Source organism: Erinaceus europaeus, chromosome 9, assembly GCF_950295315.1.
Source record: "Erinaceus europaeus chromosome 9, mEriEur2.1, whole genome shotgun sequence".
Taxonomy (NCBI): Eukaryota; Metazoa; Chordata; class Mammalia; order Eulipotyphla; family Erinaceidae; genus Erinaceus; species Erinaceus europaeus.
Window position 1 is genome coordinate 39,993,045 of NC_080170.1, and position 20,124 is coordinate 40,013,168.

Below are 20,124 nucleotides of genomic sequence, written 5' to 3' on the forward strand. Positions count from 1 at the left end.
CTACTTATCTGGATATTTATCTGAAAATAGAAATGAATCTATTATTTCTGTTCTGAATTTCTTGAGGAATCAGCATACTATTTTCTTTCTTTTTTAAAAAAAAATTATTTATTTTCTTTTTGTTGCCCTTCTTGTCTTTTTATTATTGCTGTTGTTGTTATTGATGTCATTGTTGGATAGGACAGAGAGAGAGAAATGGAGAAAGTAGGGGAAGTCAGAGAGTGGGAGAGAAAGATAAACACCTGCAGACCTGCTTCACCACTTGTAAAGTGACTCCCCTGCAGGTGGGGAGCTGGGGGCTCCAACCAGGACCCTTCCGCTGGTCCTTGCACTTTGTGCCACCTAGGCTTAACTTGCTGCGCTACCGCCCAACTCCCATAACCATACTATTTTCTCTGGTGACTGCTACATTGAGCAGTCCCATCAATAATGTATGAGGGTTTCTTTTTCTTCACATCCTTATTAACACTTACTGTTTCTTGCCTTTTTGATAATAGCCACTCTACTACTGTGAGGTGACAGCTCACTGTGATGTTGATTTGCATATGCTTATTAATAAGAGATAGTTGACATCTTTTCAAGTGATTCAGATATTTTTTAATTGCATCAGATGGTTTGCTTTTTATGTGTTTAAGTGGCTTATTTCTATATCTTAGGAGATGGTGGTGGCACATCTCATTGAGTGCACAATTTACCTTGCCCAAGGACCCAGGTTCATACCCCCTAGTCCCCATCTACAGAGTGTTTCTCTATCTCCTTCCCTCACTATTTCTCCTTTCCCATATCAATTTATCTATGTCTCTATTTTTAAAAAAGCAAAAATAAAGCAAGGAAGAAAAATAATAGGAAAAAAACCATACATGGAGTGGATGGTGGCACACCTGTTTGAGCCCACATATTACCATGCACAAGGACCCAGGTTCAAGCCTCTAGTTCCCACCTGCAGTGGGGCAAGTTTCATGATTGATGAAGCAAGTGTCTCTCTTTCTCTCTTCTCTATTGCCCCTTTCACCATTCTCTTTGTCATTCTCTTTGTCAAATCAAATAAATAAGATATTACATACACACATATGATAATAATCCCTTGTTAGATTATAATTTCAAATTATCTTCTCCCCATCAGTCAAGTATCTTGTTTTGATAATTTTTTTTTTTCTGAGCAAAAGCACTTTAGTTTTAGTTCGCTGCAGTCCCTTTTGTTTGTTTTTGCTTTTCTCTGTTCTGTCTTTGGAGTTGAATCCACAAATGCAACACTAAGGCTGATGCATTTCATACTTCACTATGTATTTTCTATGCATTTTATGGTTTCAGGTTTTATATACAATAAAGTCATTAATTTTGAATTAATATTTTATATGGCATATGGTAGTTATCTAGCTTTGTTCGTTAGCATATGGATGAATTGTTCTCACAAGACCATTTATTGAAGAGGATTTCCTTGCTCCTTTTTAGACTCTTAAATCCTTTGCTGTAAAGTGTTTGTGTGTGTGTGTGTATGTGTTATTATCTCTGAACTCTAAATGCTATTTGGATCATCATTTTGTAGTATCCTTTGAATTCTTTTAAGTGAAAAAGTGTGATACTTCTACTCTTCTTATTTCCTCAGGTTCTTCTAGCGTTTGCCCTTCTTTCGTAGCCAGTCAACAGCGTCAGGTTGTAAAGTTTCGATGTAAAGTTTCGAGACCTCCTTTGAATCTGGAGAGGTGGCAGTCGTTGACTATGTGGGTCATAGTCTGTCTGTAGCCGCAGGGGCAGTTCGGGTCGTCTCTGGCTCCCCAGCGATAGAACATAGCGGCGCACCGGCCATGGCCTGTTCGATAGCGATTGAGGAGGGCCCAGTCATAACGTGCTAGGTCAAAGCCGGGTTGACGCTTGCAGGGGTCTGTGATGAGGTGTTTGTTCTTTACCTCAGCTGACTGCCAACTCTGTTTCCAAGAGTCTGGAACAGAGAAGTTCATTGTAGGCGTAGGGGACCAGATTGGGTGATGAGACTTCAAGCGTTGGACAGGGTGGGCGAAGATATCCGCGTATATTTCCTCAGGTATGCTTTAGCTATTCAGATCCCTTTATGTGTCTGTGTGTGTGGTGGGGGGAGGACTTTAAAATGTGTTATTTCACTAAGATGGATAGTTGTTTTCATTTAGTAGTGAGTCAGGGGGTGGTAAACACACAGGCAGTAGAACACTGTAGCACCTGTCATGTGGTCCAGGGTTTGAACCCTATCTGGTGACCTATTTCTGCACCTATACAGTCTCATACAAACTCCAGGGGTTTTTTGCTCTACTTTTGTGGAGGATGTCATCATTTTAATGAGGGTTACACAGAAACTGCATATTACTTTAGGAAAGGTGGTTATTTTAATCATCTTAATTCTCTCCTCCTTACATGCCTTATAGCATTTAGCATTTTTTGCCTTCTTTAATAAATGTATTCCTAGGTTTTTAAAAATTATTTTGATGGAGTTGTTGTCTTAGTTTATTTTCCTGATGGTTCATAATTTGCATAAATTTGAAGCAAAGAAGGTGGCTCAGAGTATAGGGTGAATGTTTTGTATGCATGAAGGCATGGGTTAAATTTCCAGCAATGCATATAAGAGCTCTGTCCTTTCTTGCGCTCGTTTGAAAAAAAAAAAAAATTAATCATGGTGGTGGGAAAGATGTGGGATTATACCCAAGTTATCTTATAATTTTATAAATCATCATTAAATCACTAATAAATTTTAATTAATCTGTCAATATTAAAAAAATAAACACAGTATAGTTCTGTATATTGCTTTGCTTGCTACCTTACATTTTATCTTTTATTATTTCTTTATTTTTTAAAGAGTCCTTCCCAGGCTCTTTTTTAATTTTCTTTTATTTGTTTACTATTGGATAGAGACAGAGAGATTGGGAGTTAATGAGAGAGAGTGAGAGTCTTTTGCTTTGGTACTATATGCCAAACCAGTCAAGATTTTACTTTACGTTTCTCCTTTCTGTTCTTGTTTGTTGATATTTTTCTAATATGTCCCACAGTAGTCCTTAAACACTTCAGCCCTTCTCAAATACCAGAGACAGGTGTGGTGCTTAGAGGAAAAGACAGTTTGTAAATGGCAGAGCCAGTAAGAGCATTTGTCGTATGCTTTACATTGGTTTGTTCTAGCCCTCCCCCGCCAAGAGAATTGGATGAGTCCTGTTAATTTTGCAGGCCTGCTTGGCCCCGCCCCAAGGAACCCCGAGAGAGGGTTCCTGAGTCCGAGAGTTCCAGAGTTCCTGAGTTTGAGAGTTTCAGGGTTACAGAGTAAGAGAGAGTTCCAGTGTGCCAGAGTTTCAGAGGGTTCCTGAGTCCGAGAGTTCTAGAGTGAGAGAGTTCGAGAGTTCCTGAGTTCGAGAGTTTCAGGGTTACAGAGTAAGAGAGAGTTCCACAGTGGAAGAGTTTCAGAGGGTTCCCCAGTACGAGAGTTCCAGAGTTCTAGAGTTGGAGAGTTCCTGAGTTCAAGAGTAAGAGGGAGTGCTTGTGCTGCCGCAAAGAGACAGCAGAGTTCTGTTTGGTGATTAGTTTGTCTTAGTTTATGAATCGTTGTTCCTGAATAAAGAAATACAGCTTCCCTGCCCAGCCGTTGTCTCCGCGTCTCTGTTACCCGCCCGTGAAGCTAGCTGGCCCGGCAAGAGCCTTCCGAAATTTTAACAACAAGCATTAGGGATGCAGATGCCCACCTCCACCACCATTGTCCCAACAGAACTTAATGCAGCAGCAGAAAGCTTAGTCTCTGCACTAATGCCAACTAAGCCACTTTTAAGTCCCCAGGGATTCCCACAAGAGTTTTGCAAATCACATGCTGCACCAAGCCCTGTAACTAATGAGAACAAATTACAAAGTTGAGGGAGAAAGTTTTCTTGCTCCCTCTGATGGAGGAAAAGGGGAATCCCCTAGTGCCTTCTAACCAGAACCAAACCTCCAAAGCTGAGGAGCCTTGAGGAACACCGGGTGGCATCTATCTAGCCCAGCTGAAGAAAAGGCTCTGCACTATAGGTGCTGAGTGAGTGGTGGGCAGTGGGCCTGGACAGACATGACTTGACCCCATCACTCTTGACAAGAACATCTAGAGTCAGAGAGAGCTGTGTTTTGCACAAAGTTAAGACCTCTTACTCTTTCCAGTGGGGGAAACTTAGATTCAGAGAGTGCAGAGCTAGTAGGCATAGTATTAATAACAGGCCAGAGTCTACAGAGCTTTCCGTGGCTTGCCCAGTTCTATCTTGGAGTAGAGAACAAAGCATTTTCAAATGATGTGAAGACCATTCTGTAAGAACATAGCCAATGCACTTATTGTAGTTGTAATAATTATACAAGGTTAAGAACTGTTCTAGATGGTTTGATTATTCTTGGTCTTGTAATGAGCTGTCAGAATATTTTCTCCAAGTTAACTTTCTCTGTGACTTTAAGAGGAGGTGGACTGCTTCTGTGAATGGGTCATGTCACAAATGTAGTATAAGTGGATTTAACGGTGTTCTCAGAGCTAAATCATGGTAAGCTGTCTTCCTTGGGTGGCATTGTGTAAGGCTAAATTGGGGTCTCCACTCTCAACCAGGGTATTCCCTTTATCTCCCCACAAACTCAGTTGTACAGAAGTAGAGGAGATTCTGGAAGACTCTGACATTCAAGCTATTACCACTGATTCACCAGGTAGGTATTTTATACACAATTAGGTAAGAAGCAGATAAAATGAGACCTGTTTCTAAGTTGTGTTACTGTTTCTTTGCACTTCAGAAATGTTGGGACTATAAAAAGGCTGCTGTGATAAGAACAGCACAGGTTGTTTTGGAGAAAATATAGCCTGTTAATTTTGGATGTCTTGTAGTATTAATAAGCTAGAAAGTGCTTGACTGAGGACCCTGGTACTGAAACAGCTTCTTAATTTGCCATCATTATCATCATCTCCTGTGTCTTCCTCCTCTTTCTCTACCTCCTTCTTCTACCACTCGAGTGTACTTCATTAACCATTTAGTTCTTTCATGCACATGATTTCCTCTCTGACAGGTGCTATGCAGAATCAAGATGACTTAGAAACCTTATTGTAAAAAAAAGAGTCTTACTGTGCAAAGGGTAGATTGGACCTGAAACTGCTGCTGAGAGTATTGGACCCTGGGGTCCTTGCCTGGCTCATAGAAGAATCAGAATACTTTCAAATGCTAAGAGCTTTGTTATCAGTTATGCACTGGGAGTAGAAAGTCATATGATAAAAGAAACAAGGGTTTTGTATTTCAGAGGTTGACAATTCTGTCCTAGCATGTAGAGATCTGGCACAGTGGTGTGTGCATAGCGCTTTGTTGTGCTTCTTCATAGGTCCCATGTTCAGGAGGTGGCTACTGGATTCATCTAGAGCTTGAGAATTCACTATGAAAATGAAATGAACCTACAATGGAGCTCAGATTTCTTAAGGAGGACCTCTGGGCCCTGGCAGGGTAGGGAAAAGCTGCTGAACCCCCCCCCCCCAACACACACACACACACACACACACACACACACACACACACACACAGTTCTGTGGAAGAAATAGGAGGAGGAAGTGGAGTTTGTAGAACCCAAGTTAGGCATTCACTCTTGCCACTACCCTCAGGTTATAAAAAGAACTCTTGTTGGAGAAGGTGTTTGAAGGACATTGTCATATTGCATGAATCTGCACATAAAGTCTTTTCATTTTACACAAAGGGCTGTAGAGCAGAGTTTTAATTTCTCTGTTCCATCAGGTAGAGATGGACAACTCTGGGCAATTTCAAGATTGAACACTCAATCTGTCACCATGACCTTGGGTCAAGTTGTGTCTCCACTGTGCAAACATAGTCACCTAATTTAGACTGTCCTGGGAGTTGCAACTTTTTCAGAGTAATGATTGGCTTTATCAGTGAAGGAATTTAAGGTTTAACTGAAAACCAACTTGTGATAAGGTTGGATTCTTCCTTCCTTTCCTTTTCTGAACTAGGTTTAATGTAAAAGCTGTTAAGTTGACTGGCGTCTCCACTTTCATTTAAGAGGGAGTACAAAGATTTCAGAAAGTTGTTTATAAGGGAGAGTAAAATAACGGACTATGAATGGAGGCTGGGGCACCGAAGAGACTTCTACATGTATCTATGAAGAAGGTCCAGTGATAGACTACAGGAGGATAAATAACTACTCTCCTCTATCTACACCCTTACTAGGAGAACAGAAAATACTCTAGACTCTTCTTATTGGATGATAAAACCCACAGTTAAGGAGGTTCTGGGTAGAATGAGAAAAAGAGGCAAAGGATAATGGGCTGGTGTGAGATGGGAAAAGATTAGATCCAGTAAATGTGTGAAACTACAAAAATAAAGTTCTAGTTTATTTTAAAGGAAAAAAAGAATCAGAGGCATTCATAATAATATTGATAGAGTTGTTGGTTGTTTCTGGGATCATTGATGACTTAGACCATTTTCCAATTCTCTCTTCTGACTTTGAATTAACAGCAAAACTCTGATCTGAGAAAGCATAATGTTTTTGATGATTCTTTTCTGTTTGCTTCTATTCATTATTTTGTTTTGTTGGTTTTCTATTATGGTCTCTCCTACTGCATATATACTTTTTATTTATCTCCATTGTATATTTTGCTTTGTGGTTTCCATGAGTGCTATGTTTAGCTCACAATTATCTACAAGTCTTTAAGTTAGCCTTGTTTCACCATCATTTGATTGTATTGCTCTTTTAATTTTGCCTTCCTCTTTCTTGTGTCTTTTTCCCCCTGCTACTGTTGTGTTCCTGGTTCCAAGTCTACTATTTATCAACTTTTTCAGAATTGGGATTCTCTTGCTCTTTCTTTTCCTGTGAGACTTCTCTCAGTAATTCCTCCAAGACAGCATTCATGGTGGTGAATTATTCCTTCAGTTTTGGTATGTTTGAGAAGACCTTTACTTCTCCTTCATACTCGAAGGATAACCTGACAAGATAGAGTATTCATGGCTGGCAATTCTGATCTTTTAATACTTTGAATATGCCATTCCACTCCTTCCTTGTCTCTAGGATTTCTGATGAGAAATCTGATGAAATACTGGTGGCTCTAGCTCTATATGTTATTTTCTTCTTTTCACTAACAGTCTGTAATACTTTTTCTATGTCTTTGTTTTTGGATAGTTTTACTATAATGTGTATTGTTGTGGGCCATTTTGGATTCAGGAACTTGGGTGTTCAGCTTCCTAGATGTCTATATTTTCACAGTTACCAGGGTGTGGAATTTTTTTTTTAATATTATTTCATTGGATATGTTCTCTGTTCTTCTCTCCATCTCTTCTCTCTCAGAGACACTTATAACACACATTCATCTTTCTTATGGAATCTATTATTTCACAGAATATTGCTCCATTTTTCTAAACCATTTTTATTGAACATCTTTGAGAGAACAGTCTGTGTGTGTTGTATTAAGCCCTTATATTATCTCCTCAACCATATTTAGTCTGTTCGTAGGTCTGCTACATGATCTTAACTGCATTCAAAGTGTCTTTCACCACCCCTTGGAACTCTGATTCAAGCTGACCTTTTATTATTTCCAACTTTTCCGTAAATTCTGTTTGGAGTCTGTCTGTGTTTTATAACTCTTTGGTGAAATGATCTTTAAATTGTTGAAGTTGGACTTGTACATTAAATTTACATTTAAATTCTTCCTAGTGAGTTTTTCTAAATTCTATCTCTGAATTTTTTTCCAGATCTGTATATTTCTGATCTTCTGTAAGTTCTACCATTGTTGTACTTTGATTGTATCTTAGCTTGCATATTTAGCATGGTTTCTGCTGCTGAGCCAGCAGGTATGATGTGGATATGGTGCTCAATTTCTCTATTAACATATCATGGTGGAAAATGAGAAGAGAGATTTTACAGTGTGTCATCAGAATGATTTAGAGCCTGTGATGACAATATAGGGTCTTGCTTCAGTGTTTCAGTCTATATCCTAGACACTGGGAAGTAAATTCATGGGAGAACTAATTTTTCTGAGTTCTTGAGGAATAAGCAGGATTTATTTTTCTGCCCTGTTATTGAGGCCTGGGAACACCTCACAGTTTTAGTTCTTGGTCATGTTCTAGCCTGTTACACTGGTGAGTCCTTGTGAGCAGTTTAATATGTTGATGCCCCTGAGTTCATAAGTTACTCACTCAGAAATTCCCTGCTTTCCTGAAGCCAACAATGTATTCCATTGCATAGCTAGCAAGATCTTATTAGATACAAGGATGAATAACTCCTGTCTGAGACTCTCTCCCTCACACCTTTACTTCCCTCTGGTCACTTGTATTGGCATCTACTTATGCCTCAGTGAGTTTTATTAGAAATTCCTTTTGTAATTTGATGACATTTCAGATTATTATTTTTTTTTACTGCTATATCTAGCTGTTCAGTTGAGTGAACATGTGGTTGCTGATACATCATGGCCATCCCTCTAGAAGTCATCCCTGAGATAATTCTAATTGAATTCAGTGAAAAATGTGTTATCTTATGCTAACATAAAGGAACCATAGATCAGATCCAATAACTATTGTTAGTAATTGGATTACTATTCAACTATTTACTAGTCATCCTAGGGGTCAGAGGTTATCCCATCTTTCTTACTACTCTCTTCTCAGATTATAAGACTTTGTTCTTTTCTGTAATATTTCAAGACCTAATAATCTTCATCAAATAGACATCATGATCTAGACTTCACTTACAATTTTAAGTCACTGCCCATGTTTTGTCTCCCAAATTACTAAGTAACCAGCTATCAGCCTTCAACTGGTGATTATTAATAAACATTTATTACATGAAAAACACTGAATTAACATTAGGCTCTGTTTGGTTTTGTTAGGTTTGTTTGTTATCCTGCTCAGAATCTGATCTACACCTTTAACATTACATACAGTAGCATCTCCTTCTTCTGAATATTACCCAGAGAACTTTTCCTTGATTGTCTCACTAGCCAATAAAGTCCTCCAAAGTGTGCATGAGAAAAAGCCATATTGTCATGTACATAATTATTTGCTGGAAAATAAGAAATTAATAAACTAATAAAGACACTTCACCAACAGATATCTCACATTTTGCTAATTTGTGAGAAATCTGTTGTAAATATTAACTCTGATCCTTCATCTTATTTACCCCGCAGTAATGGAAGACTGACTGAGAATAGATTGCTTCTGGTTGTTGGAGATTTCAGACACTCCAAACATGAAGCCCAACCAGACAGCCCTGTGGGAATTCATCCTTGTGGGCTTTTCCACATACCCACATCTGCAGAGCTTCCTCTTTGTGCTCTTTTTCTGCCTCTACCTGCTCACCCTCACAGGCAACCTGGCCATCCTGGGACTCACATGGGTGGACAGATGCTTGCACACCCCAATGTACCTCTTCCTGAGTGCACTCTCCTTCTCAGAGACCTGCTACACTCTGACCATCATCCCCAAGATGCTGGTTGACCTGCTGGCACAGAGCAGAAGCATTTCTGTGACAGGCTGTGGGCTACAGATGTGCTTCTTCTTGGGACTGGGGGGCACAAACTGCATCATCCTCACCCTTATGGGGTATGATCGCTTCCTGGCCATCTGCAAGCCACTGCAGTACCCACTGCTTATGACCAATGCTGGATGTGGCCAGCTTGTGGCATTTGCTTGGGCTGGAGGTTTCTCTGTTTCTCTGTTTGAGACTGCACTAATCTTCCGCGGTGACTTCTGCAGCCCCAACCTCATCAAGCACTTCTTCTGTCAAATGCAGGCTGTACTGCGGTTGTCTTGTGTGGACAGTGACCTCACAGAATCCATTGTGACAGTGATGTCTGTGTCAGGCCTGCTAGGCACCTTTTTGCTGATCACCCTGACTTATATCTTCATCCTCTCCTCAGTGCTCCGCATCCCCTCAGCCCAGGGCAAGCAGAAGGCCTTCTCTACTTGTGCTTCCCACCTCACTGTGGTCATTGTCCACTTTGGCTTTGCCTCTATTGCCTACCTGAAGCCAGAAGGCTCTGGAGGTGATGACAATCTCATCGGTGTCCCATACACAATCATCACTCCCTTCCTCAGTCCCCTCATCTTTACCCTCAGGAACAAGGACATAAAGCAAGCTTTCACTAAGATACTGGACAAGTCAAGTTACTGGGATAAATAGTCATAAAGTGTTCTTCCTGGTAAACTGTCCTCAACAAGATGCCAGTCCTGTTCAACTCTTATAACCACCGGTAACATGACTCTTCCTTTATCATAATCTGCAGTGGGTTATGACTATTCTCTAATATGGTTCAAAAACAACAAGAAGGACATGGGGATTTGTGACTGTTCTTTTGTTCCACATAGAGAACCTGATTTCAGTCAGGCAACAGAATCCTGGACCTAAGATATAACCAGCATTATGGAAATCGTCCAACTCACTTTTACCTTATTAGGTTTGACAATTTCTGCTTGGATTACTGCTCTTGGTCATTTAAATTTTGCTACCATCTGATTCTGCAGAGGTGCTTCTACCAGCCTGTCTCTGTGTGCTCTGCGCCAATGATAGAGGGGAAAGAAAGTGCAGAGAAAAATATCACTTGTGGCCACTGCACTGAGAGATGTTTTCAGGCACCTAAAGATGCAAAGGTTAAGGGACTTGTCTAGGCAATGGGGTGAGGTCTTATGTGGTACCTTCTAGGAGATGAACATTTCTATCTGGAGATGCACTGTGGAGAAATCAGCAGCTATCTCTTCGAATATGATTGCATAAATATATTTGAAAGCACTATTTATTTATTTATTTTCATTTCTTTATTGTGGAATTAATATTTTACATTCAACAGTAAATACAATAGTTTGTACATGCATAACATTCCCTAGTTTCCCATATGACAATACAACCCTCTCTAGGTCCTTTGTCATCCTTCTTGGACCTGTATTCTCCCCACTAACCCACCCTTTTACTTTGGTGCGATATGCCAATTCCATTTCAGATTCTATTTGTTTTTTTTTTTCTGATTTTGTTTTTCAACTTCTGCCTGAGAGTGAGATCATCCCATATTCATCCTTCTGTTTCTGACTTATTTCAGTTAACATGAATTTTTCAAGGGCCATCCAAGATCGGCTGAAAATGGTGAAGTCACCATTTTTTACAGCTGAGTAGTATTTCATTGTGTATATATACCACAGCTTGCTCAGCTGCTCATCTGTTGTTGGACACCTAGCTTGCTTCCAAGTTTTGGCTATTACAAATTGTGCTGCCAAGAACATATGTGTACACAGATCTTTTTGGATGGATGTGTTGGGTTCCTTAGGATATATCCCCAGGAGAGGAATTGCAGGATCATAGGGTAGGTCCATTTCTAGCCTTCTGAGAGTTCTCCAGAGTGTTCTCCACAGAGGTTGGACAAATTACATTCCCACCAACAGTGTAGGAGGGTTCCTTTGACACCACACCCTTTCCAGCATTTGCTGCTGTTACCTTTTCTGATGTATGACATTCTCACAGGAGTGAAGTGGTATCTTGTTCTTTTTATTTGCATTTCTCTGACAATCAGAGACTTGGAGCATTTTTTCATGTGTTTCTCGGCCTTTTGGATCTCTTCTGTGGTGAATATTCTGTCCATGTCCTCCCCCCATTTTTGGATGGGATTATTTGTTGTCTTGTTGAGTTTGGCAAGCTCTTTATATATGTTGGTTATTAAACTCTTGTCTGATGTATGGCATGTAAAGATCTTCTTCCATTCTGTGCGGGGTCTCTTGGTTTGGGTAGTGGTTTCTTTTGCTGTGAAGAAGCTTTTTAATATGATGTAGTCCCATAGGTTTATACTTGCCTTAGTCTTCTTTGTAACTGGATTCGTTTCATTAAACATGTCTTTAAAATTTATGCAGAAAAGAGTTCTGCCAATATTTTCCTCTAAGTATCTGATAGTTTCTGGTCTAACATCCAAGTCCTTGACCCACTTGGAATTTATTTTTGTACTTGGTGAAATACAGTGGTTCAGTTTCATTCTTCTGCATGTTTCAACCCATTGTTTCCAACACCATTTGTTGAGACTTTGCTTTCTCCATTTAATAGTCTGGGCCCCTTTGCCAAAGATTAGATGTCCATAGGTGTGGGGGGATGTCCATAGGTATGGGGGTTCGAAAGCACTATTTATTACTAAAGAATTTTATCACTGATCTAACATTTGTAATACTTTTTTTAAGTTTAAGGGGTTGGTTTTATATCTTTATAGGTGTGTCTCACTCAATTCCAAATCTTCAGTGCAATCACATCAAAGACACAGTCACATCCCCCCCATTTTCCCTCTGTTGCTTATGATAACTATCATAGTTGTCACAATAACTTAGAATTCTTTTTTTCTGTGAGTTTTAATATTAATTTTTCATGTATGAATGTAATCTTCCAGAATTTGTTTTTAATACCCTTCTCAATTTTACTTTCATGTATCACTCCACTGATTTTATCCCAAAAAGCACCATGTCATTTTTAATGAACTATAGAGATGATCCCTGAAAGTATAGTCTTCACATATCATTTTTAATGGCTGAGCAGTATTTCAAGGAGTGACATTCCGCAGCATCTTTATCCTCTTGTCTGCTGATGGAAATTTAAATCCTTAATTTATTATGAACAGTGTTGTTGGCATAGGAGTGCACATATACTTTCAAATGAATGTGACCCTCTCCTTCAAATAAAAGTCTAAGCATAGTATTGTGGGATTATAAGGTATTTTCATTTTTTAATATATTTTTTAAAATATTTATCTATTCCCTTTTGTTGCCCTTGTTTTACTGCCATAGTTATTGATGTTGTTGGATAGTACAGAGAGAAATGGAGAGAGGAGGGGAAGACAGAGGAGGAGAAAAAGACAGACACCTGCAGACCTGCTTCACTACCTGTAAAGGGAGCCGGGGCTCGAACAGGGAGGCTTACTCTGGTCCTTGAGCTTTGTGCCATGTGCTCTTAAGCTGCTGTGCTACTGCCCAACTCCCAGTATTTTCATTAAAAAAATATATATTTATTTTCCCTTTTGTTGCCCTTATTTGTTATAGTAATTGCTGTTGATATCCTTGTTGGAAATGACAGAGAAAAATAGAGAGAGGAGGGGAATACAGAGAAGGGGAGAGAAATACACCTGCAGACCTGATTCACCACCTATAAAGCAACTCCCCTGAAGGTGGGTAGCCAGGGGCTCGAACCAGGATCTTTATGCTGGTCCTTGCACTTTGTGGCACATGTGCTTAACCTGCTGCACTAACTCCTGACTCCCAATATTTTCATTTTTATTTTCTGAGAGAATCATTGTAACCTTGTCCATAGGGGCTACACCAGTTTGCATTTTCACCCCTAATTTCCATTTTCCCCACACACTTGCCAGCAATTGTTTCTAACTTTTAATGTAGGCCATTCTGACCACAGTGAAGTGATATGTCATTGTGATAGTAGTTTGCATTCTGCTGGTAATAAAGTTGTGTGGTAGTAACATTGTGCATGGCTGTGTCATCCTGTGCCTAGCAGATGCTAATTTTCTAATGGACAGGACACTTGGGAACATTATGGGAGCCTGGCCCTCACTCCAAGAGGAAGTCTAAGTTCAGTCCCCAAAGTCTGGTTCACCAAGAAAATTACCTCTGAAGAGTCATGAGAGATTTTCTTGATTAGGCAAGCAAACTTTATTTGAAGGGAAAGGGATAGGTTGTGCACAGACACAGATTTTTATTCAGTGAAGATCAGGTAGCTGGTACACAAGCAACCAGGGCCACTGAGGATGTGACCCTCAGAATGGGGAGGGGATGGGAAATGAAGTCCTGATGGTGGGAATTCTGTAGAGTTGTATCCTTCTTATCCTATGGTTTTGGTCAGTGGTTCCTTTTTATAAATTAAAAATTAAAAAATAAAAGAATGATCCTTTCCCCCTATTTAACCTGATCCCTGATCCTGGCTGGAATGTGCTTTTCACTGGTGCATTTAAATTATCAGACTCTGTCCTAGTGGTCATCTGTTCTCCAAGTGAGTACTACTTTACTAAAAGTTCCTCCTATATTTACCTCATAATAATTATTTTCTTCAAAGATTCTCTTCCTTCTTCTTATCATATATGAAACCGTGTAACTTAGAAAAATAAAATATATATATATATATATATATATATATATATATATATATAAAATTTGCCTTTAGTCAGGGTCTAGGATTTGGATGAATACTGTCTGGGTATAATTATAATTAATAATTATTGTGTGACTATTTTGTGGATTTATTTTAATTATTCATATTCCATGTGAGTGTAATCACACAGCTGTTTAATATTTTCTTACTAATTTCATATTTTTTCTTACTAATTTCACTTTTACCTTGCACTCCATTCATCTTATCCCCAAAAGCACCATGTATAATTAATAATTATTTTCAACAAATAATTATTGTCTAATTATTCTGACTAGAATTTCCAAAACTATACTATTTTGACTAGAATTATCAATACTATATTAAGTGGTGTGGTGAAAGTGGATATGCAGTCTTGAACCTGACAGAGGAAAACTTTACAGCATCCCAACTACATATGATTACAGCTTAAGAAAAAGCTCAAAACAAAACAAAAAACAGAAATGAAGGGTGAGACATTACAATATCTACCTCACGCATTTTTCTGAGCTGCAACATAGCAATCCTTAAACACTTCAACCCTTCTTAAGTTGCCAGGAGGGGAGCTTGGTGGTTGGAGGGAAAGGTAGTGTTTCTTGCAAAGGGGAGAGTGTCAGTCAGGAAGCTTTAGGTATGCAGCTTCCCACCCCCTCCCATACTGGCCCTACAAAACTGATGGAATAGCAAGAAGTCTGGTCTCTGCACTAATGCCAACTCTGCCACTTTTAAGTCCCCAGGGATTCCCACAAGAGTTTTGCAAATCACATGCTGCACCAAGCCCTGTAACTAATGAGAACAAATTACAAAGTTGAGGGAGAAAGTTTTCTTGCTCCCTCTGATGGAGGAAAAGGGGAATCCCCTAGTGCCTTCTAACCAGAACCAAACCTCCAGAGCTGAGGAGCCCTGAGGATCACCTGGTGGGTGGCATCTATCTAGCCCAGCTGAAGAAAAGGCTCTGCACTATAGGTGCTGAGTGAGTGGTGGGCAGTGGGGCCCAGATGGGCCTGGCCTGACCCCACCACTCCTGACTAGGAGATCTAGAGCCAGAGAGAGCTGTGGTTTGCAGAGTCAAGACCTCTTTCTCTTCCCAGTGAGGAGAGTTAGACCCATACAGTGCAGAGCTAGTAGGCACTGTAGTAAGAAGGGATCCAGAGTCTATGGAGCCCTGTAGCAGCTTTCCATAGCTTGCCCAGTTCTGTCTGGGAGTGGAGAACAAAGCATCTTCAAAGGATGTGAAGGCCATCCTGTAAGAACATAACCAGCACACTTCTTAGAGATAGAATAATTACACTAGTTTGGAAACTATTCTATGTGGCTTGATGTTTTTTGGTATTATGCTTAGCTGTCAGAACATTTTCTCCAAGCTAACTTTCTCTGTTAACTTTAAGAGGAAGTGGACTGCTTCTGTCAATGGGTCATGTCACAAATTACACTTAGTTTAAGTGGATTTAATAGCATCCTCAAAACCAAGTGAGAATAAGCTCCCTTCCTTGTGTGGGATTGGTCTAAGGCCTTTTAACTGAGCAGGGGAGTCTCTACTCTCAAACAGAGTTCCCCCTGTATCTCCCCACAAACAAACTCAGCTATGCAGAAGGTAGAGGAGATTCAGATATTCTTGCCCAAGCTGTTTCTTCTGGTTCATCAACTTGGTATTTAACACACAATTAATTAAGAAGCAGTTACAGTGGAATCTGTTTGGAAATGTGTTTCTGTTTGCACTTTCAAAGTGCTTGAGAATTTAGGAGGGTGCTATGAAAATAACAGCTCAGGTTGTTTGGGGGGAGAAAACAGACTGTTAATTCTGCTTGTATTATAATATTAGGTAAGTAAGTGCTTGAATGATGACACTGGTACTGAATCAACTTATTTTGACAGTTATCCCCCCCTCCTTTTCTTCCTCCTCCTCCTGTTTCTCCCTATTTTTCCTCCTCCTCCTCCTATTTCTCCCTATTTTCCCCCTCCTCATCCTCTGCTCTCCTACTCCTACTCCAATGTACTTAGTTATTGTTTTAGTGCACTCCATTGATATTAGCCCAAAGACACCATGTCAAGATCTTTTTCCTAAAGTGACATTATGTTGAATAATTATTATCTAAAAATCAATAATTATTTCTAATTGTTGTGACTAGAATTTCCAGTGTATCTTGAGTGGTTGTGTTGAGGATATGAATTGTTTTACCTTATTTTGAGGGTAACTTCACAATATCACTGCTGTCAGTTTAAGACAAAACAAGAGGCAGAAATTAAAGGTGAGGAGTTATTTAAAGTGCAATCTGTTTGGAAGTTGTGTTGCTATATCTTTGTGATTATAAAATGCTTGGGAATATGGTAATGTGCTAGAAAAAAAAACAGCCTAGGTTGTTCTGGTGAGAATATAAACTGTTAATTCTGACTCTAGTATAGTATTAATAAGTTAGATTGTATTTGATTAAAGATACTGGTACTAAAACAACTCCCCTTTTTTTGACAGTATCATCTTCCCCTCCTCTTCTGCCTCACTCTCCTCCTCTTTACGCTACTCTTTCTCATCCTCTACCTTTCTGTTTCTCTCACTCCACAGTTTAGTGCTGCCAAGCATAAGATTTCCTGCCTGATATTTGCTATGCAGAATCAAGTTAAAATATGAGCCTTATCATGTAAAGTACTGAGCTGGAGGGAACACTGGGCCTAGAGCTCTTACTGAGAGTGATGCACCCTGGGCTCCTTGCCTGGATGGCTCATAGAAGAACCCAGACACTTGCAGAAGGTAAGAGCTTTGTTGTATATTACACACTAAGAAAGGTGGGTCACATGAGAAAATAAATCTCTCCAAGAACCAATGTACCAAGGCCTTTCTATTTTAAAAGGTTGGGAGGTTCTGCCCTGGCTTGCAGAGGCTGGCACACAGTGGAGTGTGCACAGAGTGTCACTGGGCTCCTTTGTGTGTCACAAGTTCAGAATGTGACTTCCTGGTTGACCCAGAGGCTGAGAATTCACTGGGAAAGGAAGCTCCAAGTGTGCTGAACTTCCTAGGGAGGAGCTCATGGCCCCTGCAGGGCAGACAGGGGCTGAAAAAAAAATCCTCACCCATCAGTCTCTATCAGAAAATAAAGGAAGAACGAGTGTCAGGAGTTGGTAGAATATAGCTCTTAAGGTTTCAACTCTGTTCCCACTCTCAGGTTAAAGAAGGATCCCTGATGGACAATTTAAGACAATATTATGAATAAAACTTCTGTCACCATCACCTTAGATCAGGTATTGTCTCCTCTCCATAGTGCACAATCACCTGGTTCAGACTGGCCCTGGGGATGCAACCTTTGCAGAATATTAGTTGGTCAGATCAGTGAAAGGATTTAGGGCTTAACTGAAAAGCAACTTATGAAAAGACTGCTACTCCCATTACTCCTGTCCTTAAATAATATTAGTATAAGGACTTTGAGCTGGTCTATGCATGGGTGTTGGACCCCTAGGAGACCACTACATGTAGCTGCAAAGAAGCTCCACTGACAGCCTGCATGGTAGGGCTAGCCAGTGTCCTCAACCTAAGTTATGGCAGGAGAACAGAAAATGTTCTAGACACTTCTTTTTGAGAGATAATACTCAAAAGATAAGGAGTTCTGAATGGAAAGAGAGAAAGGTCAAATATAAAGGATAAAGGGCTGGTGGGCTACAAGGAAATATTATGTGAGGAGTTACAAAACATAGGGATGCTTACAATTCAATGAGAACAAAAGAGGCAAAACAGCCTATAAAGCATTATTGATAGGGTTATTGATTACTTCTGGGACCACTGATATCTTAGAGCCTTTTCTACTATCTCTTAGTGACCACCTAGACTCTGGCATGAGAAAGCCTAATCTCAGCCTGAGCTAATCCTAATTTGGAATGAAATTCTGTTGTCTTAAGCTTATGTAAAGTGTCTATAGATCTAGTACCATAGCTTTAGTATTGAATTGCTGCAATTATTATTGGTCCTAAGAGTCTGGGGATAAGACTTCCCTCCTCTCTTCTCAGGAGTATTTTCTTTACTGTAATGTTTCAGACCCACACTGTCTTCTCAAGTACTTACACTGCTGTTAGACTTCACTAGCAATTTTAAGCCACTGCCCAAGTTTGGTCCCCAAATTACTAAGAAATCAGCCATCAGTCATCTGGTGGCTCTTTACAGAGAGCCACCATTTATTATGACTGTTATAGGAATAGTGCCACACTGACCCTTAGCTTATTTTGATGACTTGTTCTGTGCTGAGAATCAGATCCTATGTACACTAGCATCTCCTTCTGCACATTCCTCAGAGTACCTTTTCAACCTGGTTGGATCACCAGCTAATAAAATACCCTAGAGTGTGCACCAGAAAAAAATCTTTCTGTAATCCATAGTTATATCCTGAAGAAATAAGAAATGAATGAATAAAACACTAAGAAAAACACTTCACTTACAGATGTCTCACATTTCCTTAATCTGACAGAAATCAGTTATAAACCAAAACTCTGATCGTTCATCTTATTTACCCCACAGTGATGGAAGACTGACTGAGAGTGGACTGTTTCCGGTTGTTGGAGATTTCAGACACTCCAAACATGAAGCCCAACCAGACAGCCCTGTGGGAATTCATCCTTGTGGGCTTTTCCACATACCCACATCTGCAGAGCTTCCTCTTTGTGCTCTTTTTCTGCCTCTACCTGCTCACCCTCACAGGCAACCTGGCCATCCTGGGACTCACATGGGTGGACAGATGCTTGCACACCCCAATGTACCTCTTCCTGAGTGCACTCTCCTTCTCAGAGACCTGCTACACTCTGACCATCATCCCCAAGATGCTGGTTGACCTGCTGGCACAGAGTAGAAGCATTTCTGTGACAGGCTGTGGGCTGCAAATGTACTTCTTCCTGGGGCTGGGGGGCACAAACTGCCTCATCCTCACCCTTATGGGGTATGATCGCTTCCTGGCCATCTGCAAGCCACTGCAGTACCCACTGCTTATGACCAATGCTGGGTGTGGCCAGCTTGTGGCCTCTGCTTGGGCTGGAGGCTTCTGTTTTTCTTTGTTTATTACTGCACTTATCTTCCGGGGTGCTTTCTGCAGCCCCAACCTCATCAAGGTTTTTTTTTGCCACATGATGGCAGTAGCACGGCTGTCTTGTGTGGACAGTGACCTCACAGAAACCATTGTGACAGTGGTGTCTGTGACAGGCCTGCTGGGTTCCCTTTTGCTGATCACCCTGACTTATGTCTTCATCCTCTCCTCAGTGCTCCGCATCCCCTCATCCCAGGGCAGGCAGAAGGCCTTCTCTACTTGTGCCTCCCACCTCACTGTGGTCATTGTCCACTATGGATTTGCCTCCATTGTCTACCTGAAGCCAAAAGGTTCTGGAGGTGATGACAATCTCATTGATGTCCCTTACACAATCATCACTCCCTTCCTTAGTCCCCTCATCTTCACCCTCAGGAATAAGGATATGAAGCAAGCTTTCAGGAAGGTGTTAAGAAAGTCAAGTTCCTGGGACAAATAGTCATAGTGTATTCTTCCTGGTGAACTATCATCCATGGTCAATGAGATACCAGTCCTGCTGTTATGGGAGCCTGGGCATGGGTCAAGGAAGCATCCTTAGGGCCAGTTGCTTAGGCTTTCTTGTCATTTGCTAGTACCACATTGGAAGAATCATGAATGATCCTATGGATCAGGTATCCAAACTTTTATTTCAAAGAAGCAAAGTCATTTGTGTGTCTATAAAGAACCTATTAGTGTAGCTCAGATAGCTCCTGCATAACAATGTGAGGGTCCTGGAGACTATGGCCCTTCCTAATGTTTTCTTTCCTATTATATTCAGTCTTAAACAGCTGGTCTCAACTTTTCATTGGTTCATTGAGATGACTTGCCTTTTCCACTGGACTTGTTTTTCTGGGCATGGGTCCCTTTCTATCACATCCATTCTATAGTGATTATCACTTCCCAGTGCTCTCTTAACTACTCTTCCTACTACTCTGGTGTTTTCATGTAGGGGCAATATGGGAAAAACCCAACAGCCATAGTCCCAGGTATTCCCAGTGGATCT

At 40.4% G+C, this 20,124-nt stretch overlaps 2 protein-coding genes across 2 annotated transcripts; both read left to right on the forward strand.

Annotated features, from left to right (window-relative positions):
* The first annotated feature begins 9,183 nt into the window (after window positions 1-9,183).
* Window positions 9,184-10,116, forward strand: LOC103120209 (olfactory receptor 10X1-like). Its single transcript, XM_007530584.2, has one exon. The coding sequence runs from the start codon at window positions 9,184-9,186 to the stop codon at window positions 10,114-10,116; it is 933 nt and encodes a 310-aa protein (XP_007530646.2).
* Window positions 10,117-18,648: 8,532 nt separating this feature from the next.
* Window positions 18,649-19,581, forward strand: LOC103120208 (olfactory receptor 10X1-like). Its single transcript, XM_007530583.2, has one exon. It carries the CDS (start codon window positions 18,649-18,651, stop codon window positions 19,579-19,581), a length of 933 nt encoding a protein of 310 aa, XP_007530645.2.
* The last annotated feature ends 543 nt before the right edge of the window (window positions 19,582-20,124 follow it).

Bases quoted from the DNA above. Each gene is read 5' to 3' on its own strand.
- LOC103120209 (XM_007530584.2), top strand. From the start codon at position 9,184: ATGAAGCCCAACCAGACAGCCCTGTGGGAATTCATCCTTGTGGGCTTT.
- LOC103120208 (XM_007530583.2), top strand. From the start codon at position 18,649: ATGAAGCCCAACCAGACAGCCCTGTGGGAATTCATCCTTGTGGGCTTT.